This window comes from Heteronotia binoei, chromosome 4 (genome assembly GCF_032191835.1).
Source record: "Heteronotia binoei isolate CCM8104 ecotype False Entrance Well chromosome 4, APGP_CSIRO_Hbin_v1, whole genome shotgun sequence".
In the NCBI taxonomy this organism is placed as follows: Eukaryota; Metazoa; Chordata; class Lepidosauria; order Squamata; family Gekkonidae; genus Heteronotia; species Heteronotia binoei.
In genome coordinates, this window is record NC_083226.1 from 21,758,343 (window position 1) to 21,776,600 (window position 18,258).

Genomic DNA, 18,258 nt, shown 5'->3' on the forward strand with positions numbered 1-18,258 from the left:
ACAATCCCTCTAACAAATGAAAGTAACATGGTTTCTGGTTTGAAAACAAAATTTACCATAAGTATTTCTTTTAACATTGTGTGAATTATTATCCAGTATCTCTTTGCTATATGGCACGTCCACCATAAATGGTAGAAGGATCCTATCATCCTTTCGCATTTCCAACATTTGGGGGATATGGACTGCCTGATCTTATTTAGCTGCACCGGGGTAATGTACCATCTGTGGAATAACTTAAAAAAATTCTTTGGAGTTCAGTTGTGCTTGCCACACCCTTGCTCCTGGCTCCACCCCTGTAGTCTGCAGATATTTCTTGAGTTGGACTTGGCAACCCTACCTGGTAACTGGATATGTTTGTGATTGAATTAGAGAGCAGATGCTCAACCACATCTCCACAGATCCTCCTAGATAAACTAATCCTTGTACCTTCTCTGCCTGCTGTTTTGTGGCTGGAATTATCTGCATTATCCTACATTTTAAAAAAACCTATAGCAGTTGTAACCATATAATACTCTCAAGCAGAGGCGTTTCCTATAATCTACATCTTGATTCTTGTAACTGGAGATGTTGAGGATCAAATCTGGGATCTTTTACATGCAACTCAGCCACTGAGCTAGAGACCCTGCCTAAATTAAGAGTCAATCCAGAGCAATCCAGAGGAGGGGGCGGGGGCAGAAAGACTTTTAGAAGCAGATGAGACTGTATGTGGGCACAGGAAGGGTTTGCACTGACATATGACCAACGCCGCCACAGCAGAGGGGAGGTACGTGGGCAGGGGGCCACCCGAGTGCCGCTCCGCCAAGGGCAGTGGCGCCTGATAGCTGTGCCCGAGCGTGGGCGGAAGTGAGGCGGAGCGCAGTGTTCAGGCGGAGGAGGGGGTGGAGTTGGGGGTGTGGCCAGGCTTAGGCGGCTTCCTGAGCAGTTTGGACTATGACATGCCCCCCCGAGAGGCGCAACTATACTCCTGCAAAAACGGCGGCGTGCCCCATAGGCACTTGTTGAAACCAAAAACAAAGGTCGCCTCCACCGCTGTGGAAACTCGCAAACCCCTGGGGGGGGGGGCGTGTCATAGGCGAAACTGCTCAGGAAGCCGCCTAAGCCTGGCCACACTCCCAACTCCACCCCCTACTTCGCCTGAACATTGCGCTCCGCCTCACTTCCGCCCACGCTTGGGCACAGCTATCAGGTGCCACTGGCATGAGTGGCATGATTGTCATGCCAATCCCCTTGTGCCTCGGGCTGACAAGCCTCCTCCCCAGCACCCAATCGTGGTCTGCCCCCTCCTAGAAATACTTCTGTGCTGGCCTCACACAACTCATTTGTTAGGAAGAGGAGCGCGTGGTGGGAAGCTCTGCTGGTGAGCTCCCGGCCATACGGACTTAGAGTGAGGGACAGGTAGGCACGTTGGTGATGGGTTTTGCACCTCACAGTTGCTTTGACAGTATCTTTGCCTTGTGAGGGGGAGAGAGAGGTCTCTCCCCTGGGGCTAACTGCTCTTGTTTCCAGGTCTCCACACGTTCCGGGCTTCTAGAGGCTCTGCATGTGAGGACTGTCGCCCATGGCTGGGTATGTTCCACTGCCCCCCCCCTGCCTCCCCCTCCCCTTGCTCTTGACCGCTCGGTGTTTGAGCGTCTCTGGCACATGAACCAGGCAGTGGACTCTGGCAGGGGGCATCTGCTGACCTCGCTCCCGTGTGCTGCTGCCTGCTCTCTTCCCTTGGTCTGCCCTGGTGGGGCATGGGGCATGTGTGTGTGGCAGCTGCCCCATTGCAGGGAGGTGGGTCAGAGACTGTCCCTTTAAGAGAGCGCCTGGCTGAATCGCAGCCTGCTCTTCCAGCCACCGCCCCTGCAGGTGCTCTTTATCTCTGTCTCTGTTTTGCAGGTGGGACTCCAACACAGAAGTTTCCACGTGTGCTACTCCACCGCCCCCCCCCCACTCCCTCAGCTGCTTCTGCCTGCCAACTCGGAGTGGAGCCTCGCCCACAGCAAGACTGCCGAGCGCACACCAGAGAAATTGCTGCACTATGTTCCGGAAAAATAAAATCTGAGCTGTGCCCTCTGTTTTCTCTACTGCTTGGCATATGCTGCACCTTTCCAGGGCAACCCGCTCCTGTCAGTGGCCTCTCTGAGGGAGTGCCTGGGAGGGTAGGCAGACTTGATTCTTGGGGGGGGGGAATGGGCTATGAACCGCCACGCTGCCCCCCGCGTGGCTGGACAGGGGAGGGGGGGGTGCTGCCGCTCAGCCTGCCCGGGCTGATGGCCTACCCGACCGCACAGGGCTGCTGCGCGCTGGGCAATTGGGGGGGGGAGGGGTTGCTGAAGTGGATGTGTGCCCAGCGGCTCTCACTCCGAATTCTGCAGCCCCCAGGACAGCTGTTCTTTGCACATAACGGGGGGCAGCAGCAGGGCAACACTGGGGGGGCAGGTGGTAGTGTGTTTTGGACTTGGTCTGGCCACTCCCAGACACACATTCCAGCTGCTGTCTGGGGCAGGGAACTCCTGCACTTGGCACTTCCTGCTTATCCGCACATGCCCCTGTCTGCCAGCCTGCCATTGGCAGAGCCTCTGACAGTGGAAGGGAGTGGGGGGGATTGATGGCCTCTCAGACACAGGCTTTCCACCCGCTCACGGGCTGACCAATCCCATGGTCCCATGCAAGCCTGAGCCTCCCCCACCCCTGCCTCGCCAGCAGGCCAATGGTGTGCATCTTGGCGGAATCACCATGGCGACGGGTTCTCTCTGACTCGTCGGGCCCCTCTTCCTTCTCCCAGCATGGTGTGACGTCTCCCCTTTGGAAGCCAACGAGCAGCCACGCCTGAGCAGCTGGCTGCCATGTGTGTCTGGATTGGGCTGCCCACATCCTAAACAGCCAAGTGCCATTCATGTCACACCAGGTCAGTACTGCCTGAGCAGTGATGGCTAAAAAACTAAACAGGTACAGAACAGCAAAGGAAGTCAGAGCTTTGATGGCAGTAATGTGAGCTTGAGTGTTGAGATCCTAATCTAATTTGTAATGCAATAGTAAAGGTGAAGGTATTAAATGGTGAATAGAGATAATGGAAATTGGATGTATATATAACAGTGAAAACACTGCCTTCGATCTCTGTTTTAATAATAGTATTTTCTTTTGTATGGTAACGGGCTTGTACACAATATATTAAATAAATTATAAAAATATAAAAATTAAGAAAAGCTAAAATGTATAGAATAGTTAATTTGTTCTGTCACACCCCATCTGCCCCCGCTCCCAGTCTGCCTTTCACCATCATGCTCCTGACTTTGGGTTGCATCCCCAGAGACTGCAGAATGGGAGGGAAGGGAGTTAACTCACCCAGCTCATCCTCTTCCCAGCTAGAATACCCTCTGCCACAACATTGGTGCCCACAGGGCTTTTTTGGTAGAAAATGCCCAGCAGGAACTCATTTGCATATTAGGCCACACTCCTGACATCACCGTTGTCATACATAGGGCTTTTGTAGAAAAAGCCCAGCAGAGACTCATTTGCATATTAGGCCACACACCCCTGACACCAAGCCAGCCGGAATTGCGTTCCTGTGGGTTCCTGCTCAAAAAAAGCCCTGGGTGTCCAGCATTTTTCACCCCTAGCCTCTTCATTAGAGCCTCCTTTTATCCCCCTCCTTGCTAAAAAAAAGCCCCCCTGTATTATTACCTCATTTGACCAAAGGTCTTAAGCATACCATCGCTACATCTCAAGAATACAAAACAAATGTACGTCATGGTGCAGCAACATTCAGAACAGTGAAGCATAGAAGGTCATCACAAAAAATTAGAACAGATTAAACTTGATGGAACTGAAGCTTGTCTATATGAAAATAAACCAGCCTGGCAGCTAGAAAACTGCAGAGGGAGAGAAAATATGCAGAAGCTCAGAGCCTGATGCAATTTTGCTGCTAATTGATGGACAGCTACAAAATGCCGTGTGGAAAAACCTCTCTCTATATATTTTTAAAAATCAGACTGTTTTTAAAGATACCCACAAATTGTTGCTATCATGTTAATCTGTACATGAAAGTGAGAAATTATTCCAACCCCCCCCCCTCCAAACTCTCCTGAGCAGTAAGAAGTTCCAGAGGTCTGTTAAGTCCCATTTCCTTCTGATCAGAGAGTACTGGAGACTTTGGATCTTTGTAATTTTTAGTTTATTTACATACATAACTGGAGGCAAACAGGCATGAGGTCTGGAGAGCCATCCATTTGAATCCCCACTAACCATGGAACTCACAAGAATGTCATGGGCCAGTCATACAGGCTAATCTACTTTGTAAGGTTTTTTTGAGGATAAGATGGAGGAAGACAGAACAAGAAGCTCTTCTCTGAGCTCCCTGGAGAAAACATTAAACTAAAAATTACTAACCAAATATATATAAGTAAATAATGATCCATCTGTAGTCTAACTAATCCCAGATCATTCCAGCTATGACTCATGAAAGCTCATACTTTACCACAAATTTCAGTAGTCTTTAAGGTGCTAGTGGACTTTTGCTCTTTTCTACAAACACGGCTACCCGTCTTGATCTAATTCCAGCTCTTCACCCTCTTCTTTTCCTCTGTCCATTCCCATTTCAAAAGTGCTGCTTTTCTGAGGCACACATGCCCTGAAGACTATGGGGTGGTGATCTGACCTCTCCAGGAGAATTGTCCATTCGGTGAACTGTCCACAGCCCAGAAGGTAACATCCTCGCCTTACATTCTTTGGGTAGGTTTTAAGACTGTGCTCTCAAATGGCATTTTAGATGATGCAGCATCTGGACCCATGCCTGTTTCAGTTTGGGATTAATTAATATCAGGATAATGGCATGTCCAGCGGGATACACAGCACTCACATTTTCAAAAAATATGGATGTCCAGTCGCGCTGGCGGCTTGTCCAGATCACAAGCGATTGCGAAGTGACTGCTACAAAACTGGACAGGTACAAAATAGCAAAGAACATGAGAGATTTGATGGCAGTCAAATGAGCTTGCGTGCTGAGATCCCTGGGGTTGATTCCATTGCATCGCAGATGTCTTATGTGATTCCACAGGGAGGTTATTAACAATAGAGATGACGACAAAAATATTGTAATAGGAAGGAAATGGGGAGCAGTAGTTAGAATGATGAAGTACTTACAGGACTGAGGTATTTTAATGTCTGTATCGGTGCAGTTGCTTGGGCATATTTCGTAGGGATTGCAAGTGGACAAGCCATAGTTTGATGCTGTGATAATGATGATGTTCATAAAAGCAGAGAAGACCACTGAGCCCAGAAGCAGCCATAGGACCAATCCCGAGAATCTTTGCTTCACTCGGAGGAAAACGGGTTGGGAGAAGATGGCAATCTTCACAAAGTACATGACACTGAGCCAGGCAGCAAACCAAAGGCTCACCATGTTTGTAAAAAGCCACATGGTGATAAACATTAACCGAATGTAATTCTGTATATAGGTGCTCTTAAAAAAGAAAGTCATGGTTACCTTCATAATCACTATTGCCTGCCACATAAGTCTGGACACTCCAAGACAGCCCAGGATCAAGTCCGTTGGGGACAGTTTCTTGCTTCTGAACCAGTCAATACAAATGATGAGGACAATAAATCCATTCGTTATCATTCCAATGAGGGTTTCCGTAACAAGAAGTGTGAAGCCAGTTATCAACAATAGGTAAGCCATCTTTCTGAACACAGAAGAATCAGAGTTTCTTCTACCGTGGTGTTCACGCTTCTGCCAATGCTGTCCTTTCAATGATGTTAATGCCACAGACTGCAACACAACTACCTTCTGGGATTTTTTGTTTAATTTTTTTTTTTTTTTACAGAATATCATCTGGAATGGCTGGAGCTGTTTTCAAGCATTGAGCACAGAAATGCAAATATTGCTAGGAAGGATTGCACTACCAAATCTATAGCCTGATGAGAGATGTCAAATTTGCATAGTCTACCGATCTTTGTATCTGAGTTCAGAAGGGGTGATGTGGTGCGGTATGTATGTACACAATCTTTGTATCTGAGTTCAGAAGGGGTGATGTGGTGCGGTATGTATGTAGGATCTGTTGATTTAAAACTAATATTTGCCAAATTCCATCGGAAAGGCCTTTCTATCCATTTGTCTAAAGGACTCCCTGACTTTGCGAGGAAAGTTGTTTTGATTAGTTGGATACTCGAAACAGAACATTAAATTTTGCATAAATGAATGGAGTGTCGTCCACACATGAAGAGCAGGGCAAACAGAAGGGGAACTTTACCATAAAAAAAGCATTGGTTCTTCAATATCAGTATAGTTCATTCTGTCTGGCAGCAACCATCATCTCAGGTCTTTCACATCACCACTTCAATGAGGCTTGTATTAGGAGAGCATCTTAAGAACATAAGAACATAAGAGAAGCCATGTTAGATCAGGCCAATGGCCCATCCAGTCCAACATTCTGTGTCACACAGCGGCCAAATATATATATACACACACACACACACACACTGTGGCTAATAGCCACTGATGGACCTCTGCTCCATATTTTTATCTAAACCCCTCTTGAAGTTGGCTATACTTGTGGCCGCCACCACCTCCTGTGGCAGTGAATTCCACATGTTAATCACCCTTTGGGTGAAGAAGTACTTCCTTTTATCCGTTTTAACCTGTCTGCTCAGCAATTTCATCGAATGCCCACGAGTTCTTGTATTGTGAGAAAGGGAGAAAAGTACTTCTTTCTTTACTTTCTCCATCCCATGCATTATCTTGTAAACCTCTATCATGTCACCCCTCAGTCGACGTTTCTCCAAGCTAAAGAGCCCCAAGCGTTTTAACCTTTCTTCATAGGGAAGGTGTTCCAGCCCTTTAATCATCCTACTTGCCCTTTTCTCCAATGCTATAATATCCTTTTTGAGGTGTGGTGACCAGAACTGCACACAGTACTCCAAATGAGACCGCACCATCGATTTATACAGGGGCATTATGATACTGGCTGATTTGTTTTCAATTCCCTTCCTAATAATTCCCAGCATGGCTTGTGGGGTTATGCTCCAAGAGTCCTCTCACTATGATGCTTTGGGAGGTTTTAAGATGATGCTTCACTCGGATGGCATTTTAAGTGACGTAGCGTCTGCATCCATGTCAGTTTCAGCTTGGGACTAATTATTATCAGGATAATGGCATGTCCAGAGGGATATAGGACACCCACAATTCCTAAAAGTATAGATATCCAATTCTGCTCATACTTTCTCCTGGCCAATGTGGACCTCAAAGTGACCGCAACAAAACTGGAGAGGTACAGTATAGCGAAGGAAACCAGAGCTTTGATGGCAGTCAGGTGAACTTGTGTGCTGAGATCCTTGATGCCAGTTCCATTGTGTTGTACTTGTCTTATGTGCTTCCAAAGAGAGCTTATTAGGAAGACAGACGATAACAAAAATATCACAATTGGAATGAAGTTGGGGGCAGTAGACACAATAGTGAAGTTAAGGATTTCTGGATTGCTGCTGCTGCTGAAAAGGGACTTGTAGGGATTGCAGATGGAGAAGTCAGGTCCCCAGGCTGTGATAACAATAATAGTCACAACAGCAGAGAAGACCATCGAGCCCAAAAGCAGCCATGGGACCAGTCCAGAGAATATTTGCTTCATTTGGAGGAAAAAAGGGTGAGAGAAGATGGTGATCTTCACAAAGTACAAAACACTCAGTGAGGCAGCAAACCAAAGGCTCACATTGTTCGTAAAAATCCACATGATGTTGATGATTAACTGCATCTCATTCAGGATGTAGGTTTGCTTAAAAAAAGAAAACATAGTAGTTGCATTCAAAATAATGACCATCTCCAATAGAACTCTTGACAGCCCGAGGGAGCTCAGGATAAGGTCAGTTGGGGATAATTTTCTGCTTCTGAACCAGTCCATGTAAATGATGAGGACAATAGATCCATTTGATACCTTTCTGATTAGGGTATTTATAAGCAGAAATCCAAAGTCAAATAGTGGCATCTTTCTGAATGCAGGAGAAACAGTGATATGTCTGCTGTGACGTTTACACTTACTCCAATGCCACCTTTTCAGTGCTATCAAAACCACAGATCACACCACTTTGGCCTATTTATGTACAAAAACATCTGGAAAGGCTGGAGCTGTTTTCCGCTGTTGATGCAAATATTACCAGAAAGGATTCTGTTACCAGATTTGTATCTTGCTCTAACATGTCAGATTTGTGTATTCTACAGAGATGTTAAAAGTGACCTTTGCATCCATCTGCACATACCATTGTGGGATTTGATGGCTTAAAACAAATGTTTGCCAAATCCCATCTGTTGCTATTATTTACATGAGTTTGAAAGGTCTCTCTATTGATTAGTCAAGACTGTGTTATGAAAGTTGTTCAAATTAGTTGATTAGTTGAATAATTAAAGCAGACTGTTGAACGTGCATATAAATAAGTGATGTTTCCACATACTATGGGGGTGGGTGGAGAGAATTTATCATGACTGGAAACTTTACAAGCAGGGCTTGTAGCCAAATACATTCACAGATGGACTATAGGAGGGGAAATGCATATTCCCTCCCAGCTCCAACTTCATTCCAATGGATCCCTAAGTGTTCACTTTCCCAACTGTTCACATTCCCAAGTATTCACATTCCCAAACCATTCAGTAAGGCTTGCATTAGGAGGACATCTTGTGGAACTGTGCCCCAAGTTTTGTTTTGTTTTTTTGGTCCTTATAGAAGAGAATGTCCTCTCCGTAGGGTCTTTTGGGAGGTTTCAAGATGGTGCTTTCTCACAAATAGGCAACTTTGTAGCCCTATAATAGCAATTATATTATGACAACGCAATGCCCTTAAAGGGAAACATCCATATACAATTAGAAATACATTTCACCTTGCTGCATAAAGAGTCTCATTACAAAGATCTTCCGTCATGATGTAAATAAGCCCAATAGAAGAAAAGTCAATTCAAGGGACTGGTTTCAGTTTCAAAAACCTTCATCAGCCAAGGCTTTAGCTTTGCAGTTTAGTACACCATGGCTTTAAGCCACATAAAGAAAAGATACCTTGCTATTTGAAGCACCAGTCTTTCATATTTAGGACAAAAGTTCCATTATTTTCTGGGTGGTAATTGCTTCTCCAAGGGCTTTGTTGTTGTCATAATATAATTGCTATTATAGTGCTATGCAGTTTGCTATTTTTTCCTGTCTATGTGAAACTGTGGTTCTTTATTGCTGTAAGCTTTCTCAAAAATGGCATTCTAGGTGATGTAGCATCTGGACCCATGCCTGTTTCAGTTTGGGATTAATTAATATCAGGATAATGGCATATCCAGCAGGATACACGGCGCTCACGTTTTCAGCAAGACAAGCTATCCAGTGGCACTCATCGTTTAGCCAGGGCATTGCGACTTGTGAAGTGGCTGCTACATAACTGGAGAGGTACAAAACAGCAAAGGAAGCCAGAGCTTTGATGGCAGTGAAATGAACTGTGTGTTGAGATCCGTGACACCAATTCCGTTGTGCTGCCAATGCCTGAAGTGCTTTGAAAGAGAAATTATTAGGAAGATGGATGATGAGAAAAATAACAAAAGGGGAATGAAACTAGGGGCAATGGATAGAATAGCAAATGAGCTACAGGAATGGGGCATTTTACATTCTGAAGCATTGCTGTTGCTTGAAAGTGACCTGTAGGGGTGACAGATGGAGAAGACAGTAATGGTCACAGCAGCGGAGAAGACCACTGAGCCGAGAAGCAGCCATAGAATCAATCCAGAGAATCTGTTCTTCACTTGAAGGAAAACAGGATGGGAGAAGACGGCGATCTTTACAAAGTACAAAACACTGAGCCTGGCAGTGAACCAAAGGTTCCTAGTGTTCTTAAATAACCACATTGTGCCAAACATTAACCATACGTAATTCCGTACATAGGCGCACTTGAAAAAGGAAGTCATAATTGCGTTTAGGAACACTATCACCTGCCACATAAATCTCGTCAGACTGAAATAGCACAAGATCAAGTCAGCTGGGGATAATTTCCAGCTTCTGAACCAGTCAATACAAATGAAAAGGACAACAAACCCATTTGCCACCATTCTGACGAGGCTGTCCAAAACCAGAAGTGCCAAGCCAATTGACAGTAAGCCAGACATCTTTCTGAATACAAAAGAAACAGCAATAATTTTGCTGTGACGTCCACACTTTTCCTAATGCTGTCTTGTCAGTGCTGTGAACACCACACAGCTCAACACTTGGGCCTTCTATTTATGTACAAAAACATCTGGAGAGGTTGGTGTTGGTTTCCAGTGTCAACCCTGCTGGAATGCAAATACTACTGGAAAGCATTTTGCTTTCCAGTAATATATATCTCGTTCTAATATGTCAGATTTGCATATTCTACAGAGATGTTAAGTGCAGTATTTGCCTCCGTCTTCACAAATGATGGTGCAGTGTTCTTGTGGCATGTGTTTAGCTTAAAATAAATGTCTTGCCAAATTCCATCTGTTATTGTTATTTTGGGGGGGGGGGGTTGTAGCAGGAACTCCTTTGCATATTAGGCCACCCCCCCCCCCCCGATGTAGCCAATCCTTCAAGAGCTTACAGGGCTCTTCTTACAGGGCCTACTAGTAAGTTCTAGGAGAATTAGCTATATCGGGGGGGGGCATGTCTAGCCTTATGCAAAGGAGTTCCTGCTACAAAAAAAGCCCTGATTTATTTTCATGAGTTTCAAAGGCCTCTGTATTGATTGATTGAGACTTTGCCACGAAAGTTGCTCTAATTAGTTAATTAATTGAACACTTAAAAAATAGCAGGGCTTGGCCCCCAGGCCCCTGATCATCCTTGTTCTTCTCTGCATCCGCTCCATTCTGTCCACATCCTTTTGGAAGTGTGGCCTTCAGAACTGCATGCATTTATTATAAGTGAGCTGTATGGTAGCATTACAATAACTTTGAAGTCAATAGAGATCCACACAGCTTTCAAGACTAGCCATTTTCTGCTTATCATGTCAAGGACAGAAGAGGAGTTAAGTGTAACCTGAATTTATACATTTATAATTCTACATTCAGATTGGCCACCCCTGTGCTAAGGTAATACAATGCAGCTGTTTGGAGTGCTGTCTTTGTCCCTTATCTTTGTCTTGCTGTCTCTCGCTTGCTTTTTCTGCATTTCCCTTTCATCACTTGTGACTGTATTACTTCATAGCGGGTGCGTGTGTGTGTTTTCCCCATGTGTTTTCTCCCTCTCTTGGTTGATTTGATATTTCATTGTTGTATATCTGGCATATTTCCCTACCATTTAAAACAGCAGGGAAATATGCTGGACATACAGCAGTGTAAAATCAAATCATCCACTAGAGGCAGCAAAAAGCATGTAGAAAGAGGGGCGGGGAAGAGAGAGACCATGAAGCAATAGAGATCTGCAAGTGATGAAAAGTCCCCTCTGTCTGTATCTCTCTCTTTTTCTCTTTCACACACTCACAAAAGTACATAAGTACTGGGTATTTTGTTTTGCATTTGCTTTACATATTGGATATATTGCTGATGGATAACAAATAGTGCCACCCTAAACAGAGTTAAACCCATCTAAGTGCATTAAGGTTAATAATAATAATAATAATAAACTTTTATTTATACCCCGCCCTCCCCGCCTAGGCAGGCTCAGGGTGGCTAACAGGACATGGTAGAAACCATGATACAAATAAACAATAGATAATACAGTTAATAATTTAAAGAATAAAACCAATAAAACAGTAAGACATTAAAATACAGTCGAATGGCATATAAGATGGCTCGGTATTATTGATTTTATCAAGAGTTGTCTTAAAAAGCTAGCCGGAAGAGGGCAGTTTTGCAGGCCCTACGGAACTGGTTAAGATCCCGTAGGGCCCGCACCTCTTCCGGCAATTGGTTCCACCATTGGGGGGCCTTTGTAGAGAACACCTGTTCTCTGGTAGCTTTTAATTTAGTTTCTTTTGGCCCAGGGATTTCAAGAAGATTTTTTGAGCTTGATCGCAGTGCTCTCTGGGGAACGTATGGAGAGAGGCGGTCCCTAAGGTAGGCAGGTCCTCGACCATATAGGGCTTTAAAGGTAATGACCAGCACCTTGTAACGAATCTGGTAAACAATTGGCAGCCAGTGCAACTCCCGCAGCCCAGGCTGCACATGTTCCCACCGAGGCAGTCCCAGTAGCAGCCTGGCTGCTGCATTTTGCACTAGCTGCAGTTTCCGGGTTCGGTACAGGGGCAGCCCCATGTAGAGGGCATTACAGTAGTCCAACCTCGAGGTGACCATTGCATGGATCACTGTTGCCTGGTCGCCACGCTCCAGGAAGGGGGCCAGCTGCCTTGCCCATTTAAGGTGAAAAAAGGCGGGCTTGGCAGTATATACAGCTTAACTCTGCTTAAAATTGCACTGGAAGGCATTTATATAATAAAAATCCATGAATATGCCAAAGAGAACATGGTCTATGCTATGCATTGACACATTTTGTGTTGTTAAAGCACAAAAACGAGGTTGGTAAGGAAGAAAACACTGCTTAAAATTTCCAGAAATTTTACACCTTGATTCATAATGTTTGCCAACATCAATCTCTCTTTGTTTTGTTGGCATCATTTCTAATAATTTTGGCTAGTGCCTGGCCAAAATTACCTTTGGCAAAGCCAGAATAAGACCTTTTTTTGCAGCAGGAACTCCTTTGCATATCAGGTCACACACCCCTGATGTAGCTAATCCTCCTGGAGCTTACAGTAGGCCCTGTACTAAGAGCCCTGTAAACTCTTGGAGGATTGGCTACATTAGGGGTGTGTGGCCTAATGTGCAAGAGTTCCTGGGAATGCTCTGTGACATTTTATAAAACCTCAAGGCAAAAATAGAGTTGGGAAAAGGAATATGAGTCTCTGACTGTCCATGCAACATGACTGAATCTGAGCCTCCTGAGACAAGGGTTGGTTTATCAAGGTAGGAGATAAGGTATGGAGATTCCTGGGACACTGACTCAACCCAGCGTGACCAACAGACCATGCCTATCATGTTCTGCATTTTGACCCCATCAAGCAATCAAAGTCTAGTAAGAAACATACACAGACTCCATAGTTTGAATTAAAACTTCTTGAGCAGTTTATTGAAAGAAAAAGTTCAAAACTACAAGGAAGCAGAGGAAGAACTTAGGAGAGAAACAGAAGTACCTGAGCACATGGAGATTCAATTGAATTAGACCTTCAAGTTATGTTTTCTCTCCATCAGTGCCAACCTGTCCATTCTAATCTAAAGCTAAATAAAAAAATTATTCTAAACCTCGACACCCATAGCTAACAAATCAGAGGCCTCAGTGAAGGTAGCCAATTTTAGCCCTGAAGATTTTGTGGAGGTGTCTGGGGAAGGCAGAGTTTGGGGGAGGGGAGGAAACTCAGAAGGGATGTGATTCCATAGACTCTACCTTCCAAAGCTGCCATTTTCTCTAGAGAAACCAGTCTCTGCAATCTGGAGATCTATAGGCTGCATATTGGGAGATATCTGTTGATGGCTTGAATGAAGTTCTTGATGTGGAAGTGGAAAGTTGTTCTTGTTAGTTAGATACTTGATGCAAAGTGTTAAAATTTGTGCATAAAAATAAAAAGGGAGATCTTACTAGAGTTTACGATGGACTGAAAAAGTTGGTAGGCTTACAAGCAGGCCAATTTCAAATGGACAACTGGAGAGACAATGGTCCCTCCTTCCCTGGGGTCCTTCCCTGCCCACCTCATACTGCAGATATAGAGGCCCTGTAGAGCACGATGAAGACAGGAATAGCACTGGATGGGTGAGGGGGAACCAGGTCTTTTTTGTAGCAGAAGAAGGACTTATATCCCACCCTATACTCTCAGAGTGGTCACAATCTCCTCTACCCACCCCCACAACAGACACCCTGTGAGGTAGGTGGGGCTGAGAGAGCGTTTACATCAGCTGCCCTTTCAAGGACAACTCCTGTGAAAGCTATGGCTGATGCAAGGCCATTCCAGCAGGTGCAAGTGGAGCTTTGCATATTAGGCCACACCCCTTGATGTAGCCAATCCTCCAAGAGTTTACAAGGCTCTTAGTACAGGGCCAACTGTAAGCTCTTGGAGGATTGGCTACATCAGGGGTGTAAGGCCTAATATGCAAAGGTATCACTGCTACAAAAAAAGCCCTAGGGGTAAAGATGGAACAAACTATCATGTCAAATCACCATCCAGGGTAGGCAATGAATCATCTCCCAGCTGAAGGTATGAAGGCCTGGACAAAACAATAGACAGGCAGACAGACAGACAGATCTGTCCCCCAGCCCTCCAGAGGACATTCTTTCCCCTTTCTAAATGGAAAAATTTGACATTTGGGGACATAGTGATGAAAACTCCTGTAAAAAAAGACTTTCGCTTTGAGAGTGAGGGAAATTATTTGTAAGGCAAAGTTTTATTCATTTGGAATGTTTAGTATGAAGATTGTTTTTATGTATGACTATAGTATTGGTTAATCATTCCTGCATGAGACAAAATACGTTCACAACATATTTTCAAGAATGTGTTTATTATTTAAATATTACTAATCTTGTCCACAATTAATATGCTCATAATGTGTAGGATGAGAACATGCTATTTCAGTGTTTTCAAGTGTTACAAATGTTAATTTGATAGCCAGATGTGCTGCTATTCACTGTGTGACTGTCTAGCCAGATAAAACTCTTTTGTTATGTAAAAAAGATGCTTTCTGTTTTCAATTTTCATTTTTCCTCATTTCAAATAGCAAAAACTCCAGGTCCAAAGTAAATGTGGTGTCCTGGGGCTGCTAACATTATTTTGAAATATTTTAAAAATCCCTCCATGGCTTGACCCCACCTCATGAAGTGACAAAACAGCCACTGTCCTTCAGTGAGTGTTCCAGCATCTGAAAATCCATGGGTGCCGGCAGACGGGAGGGACAACAGCACAGCGCTACGGGCATGATCAGGGTAGGCCCCTCCAGACATTTTTAAATTACTTTAAAACAGCGGTGGCAGGGCTCACTTTGTAGCAGGAGCTTCTTTGCATATTTGGCCACACTCCTCTGGTGTAGCCAATCCTCCAAGAGATTAAAAGACTCTTCTTACAGGACCTACTGTACATTCTTGGAGGGTTGGCTACATCAGAGGTGTGTAGCCTAATATACAAATGAGCACCTGCTACAAAGTAAGCCCTGGGTGGTGGTGTCCACTTATTAATATAGTTAACACATGTCCTTGAGACAAGGGTTGGTTCATCGGGGGATTAAATAAGGAATGGAGATTCCTGGAACACTGACTCAACCCAGCGTGACCAAGGGTTATCATGTTGTACATTTTGACCTAATCAAGCAATCAAGTAAGAAAACCATAAAAAAGAAACAGACTCCATAGTTTGGAGTTTACTTCAGCAGGTTATTGAAAGAGAGTACAAAACTACACAAAAGCAGAAGAAGAACTCAGGAGAGGAACAGAAGTACCTGACTGCATAGAGATTCGATTGAATTGGACCTTCAGTTGAAGAAGAACTTCAATTGCAGTTATGTTTTCATCTCCATAAATTCCTGCCCATTCTAATCTAAAGATAAATTGCAAAATTATTCTAAGCTTATAAAGCTTAGACACCCAAAACTACCAATTCAGATGCCTCAGTTCAGGTTGCCACCTCCAGCCTGGGGAATTCCTGGAGATTTTGTGGAGGAGTCTGGGGGAGGCAGAATTTGGGGGATAAGAGGATACTCAAGAGCAGGGCCTTTTTTGAGCACAGGAACACACAAGAACGCAGTTTCAGCTGACTTGGCATCAGGGGTGTGTGGCCTAATATGCTAATGAGTTCCTGCTGGGCTTTTCCTACAAGAAAAGCCCTGCTCAAGAGGGATGTGATTCCATAGGACCTACCCTCCAAAGCTGATGTTTTCTCCAATGGAACCAATTTCTGTAATCTGGAGATCTCCAGGCCGCATTTTGGGACATCTCCATGCCATACACGGAAGTTGTCAACTCAGGACCCTCAGGAGAAGTCCAGGACTTCAGGATCTCTTCTCACCAGGTACCCTAGCAGCTTCATTGGGCCCTTCCAATCCTCTGGCTTTTCTTAATTTATTTGCTCCAGAGCTGGGCATAGAATTATTAATTGCATTTTAGTTTTCAGACATCCCTAATGGTTCCCAAAACACTGCCCTCTTTCTCCTTTCATTTTTGTTAGCTTGTTTGTTTAAAACATTTGTATGCTGCCTTCTACCCTATTAGGGCAGAAAGAGGTCCACAAACATTTTTTTTTAAAAAAAAACTTACATTTTCTCTGAATCAGAGAGAACTGGAGGCTTTGGGTGTCCTCATAACATTTATCTACATATAAGCAGAATTCCAGTGGAAGCTTAAAGGCACTGGGTATACTGAGGGAAGGTTCACATCCCTGCCTGCCATGAAACTGAAGGGAAGATCTTGGATCAGTCAGTCACTAATCTACCTCATAGCATTATTGTGAAGTTAAGATGAAGAAGGGAAGAACATAAGAGAAGCCATGTTGGATCAGGCCAATGGCCCATCCAGTCCAATACTCTGTGTCACACAGTGGCCAAAAAACCCAAGTCCCATCAGGAGGTCCACCAGTGCGGCCAGGACTACTAGAAGCCCTCCCACTGTGCCCCCCCCAAGCACCCAGAATACAGAGCATCACTGCCCCAGGCAGAGAGTTCCTACGATACGCTGTGGCTAATAGCCACTGATGGACCTCTGCTCCATATGTTTTTTTCCAATCCCCTCTTGAAGCTGTCTATGCTTGTAGCTGCCACCACCTCCTGTGGCAGTGAATTCACCCTTTGGGTGAAGAAGTACTTCCTTTTATCAGTTCTAACCCGACTGCTCAGCAATTTCATTGAATGTCCATGCATTCTCTTATTGTGAAAAAAGGGAAAAAAGTAAAAGTACAATGCACAATTCCTTAGTACTTTGGGGGAAAGTACATTTTTAACTATATTAATAAATAATCCAGACCTTCTCCAGCTAAAAAATCTAATTTCTACTGATGACCACAATCATTTGCTTATGAGGAGATCCACTGTCATAATTCAATGGTGCTTGCCCGAAGAATTCCTCAGTGTATCATTCCCCAAGAGTACATCAAGCTCCATCTTGCAGGAGAGAATGTCCTCTCCCAAAGATAGGTTGGTTGGTTTTAAAATGGCACTTTACCCACACAACATTTTAAGTGCTGTATCATCCTGACCCATGCTTGTTTCAATTTAGGATTAATTAATATCAGGATTATGGCATGTCCGGAGGGGTACAGAGAACTCACATTAAAGAGCGGAGCTGTCGAGGTGTATTTGTTGCCCCAGACCAGTATTATTTGTAAAACAAACGCTGCCAAACTGATCAGGTAGAGAACTACAAAGGAAGCCAGAGCTTTGATGGCACTCAAATGTGCCTGTGTGTTGAGATCCCCCGTTCCAGTTCCATTGCATCGAACTCTTCTCATGTGCTTCCACAGAGAACTTATTAACAAGATGGATGATGACAGAAACACCACTAAGGGGATAAAATAGAAGAAACCTAATAGAGCAATGGCATTCCTACATTCATATGAGATGTTCATTTCTGCATTGCTCCTGTTGTTTGAAAGTGATACGAGGGGATTGCAGGTATAGATGCCATAGTTCCAGCTTGTAGTAAGAATAATAGTCTTGACAGCTGAGGAGATCACTGAGCCCAGAAGGAGCCAGGGTACCAGCCCAGAGAACCGTCGCTTGACTTGGAGAAAAAGAGGGTGGGAGAAGATGGCGATCTTGGCTAAGTAGAAAACACTGAGGCAGGCAGCAAACCAAAGGTTCACAATGTTCACAAATATCCATATGCCCGTCAAAGTATATGCTGAGTTGCTCAGTGAATTGTTAAGCAAAATAAATAGAGTTACCTGAAGAATCACTGTTGCCTGCAGCAAAAGTCTAGATAAGGCAAAACAGATCAGGATCAGGTCTATCGGGGACAATTTCCTGCTTCTGAACCAGTCAATAAAATTAATGAGGAAAATAGATCCATTCGCCACCATCCCAATGAGGATTTCCAGAACCAGAAGTACAAAGCAGAGTATTATGAATAGGATAGCCATCTTTCTGAACACCAAAGGAAAGTGTGTGATGTTCATGTGTTTCCCAGTGCTGTTCTTTCAGTAATGCTAGCACCACGGAGTACAACACATCAGCCTTCTGTTTAGAAACAGGGGGAAAAAATCTGCAGAGGCTGGAGCTATTTTCAAGCGTTGCTGATCATATGGAGATGCAAATGTTATCAGGAAGGACTTGATTACTAGCACA

The 18,258-nt window shown here is 44.3% G+C and overlaps 3 protein-coding genes across 3 annotated transcripts; all 3 read right to left on the reverse strand.

Moving 5' to 3' along the window:
* Window positions 1–531: 531 nt before the first annotated feature.
* On the reverse strand, window positions 532–5,665 carry LOC132570061 (taste receptor type 2 member 8-like). The gene is made up of 2 exons (XM_060236501.1): window positions 4,772–5,665; window positions 532–699 (listed from the first exon to the last, which is right to left on the reverse strand). Exons 1-2 carry the CDS (start codon window positions 5,663–5,665, stop codon window positions 532–534), a joined length of 1,062 nt encoding a protein of 353 aa, XP_060092484.1.
* Window positions 5,666–7,043: 1,378 nt separating this feature from the next.
* LOC132570062 (taste receptor type 2 member 7-like) lies at window positions 7,044–7,961 on the reverse strand. The gene has a single exon (XM_060236502.1). The coding sequence runs from the start codon at window positions 7,959–7,961 to the stop codon at window positions 7,044–7,046; it is 918 nt and encodes a 305-aa protein (XP_060092485.1).
* A 1,871-nt stretch (window positions 7,962–9,832) lies between these two features.
* LOC132570063 (taste receptor type 2 member 7-like) lies at window positions 9,833–17,993 on the reverse strand. Its single transcript, XM_060236504.1, has 3 exons — window positions 17,244–17,993; window positions 10,034–10,108; window positions 9,833–9,952 (listed from the first exon to the last, which is right to left on the reverse strand). Exons 1-3 carry the CDS (start codon window positions 17,991–17,993, stop codon window positions 9,833–9,835), a joined length of 945 nt encoding a protein of 314 aa, XP_060092487.1.
* Between the last annotated feature and the right edge of the window lie 265 nt (window positions 17,994–18,258).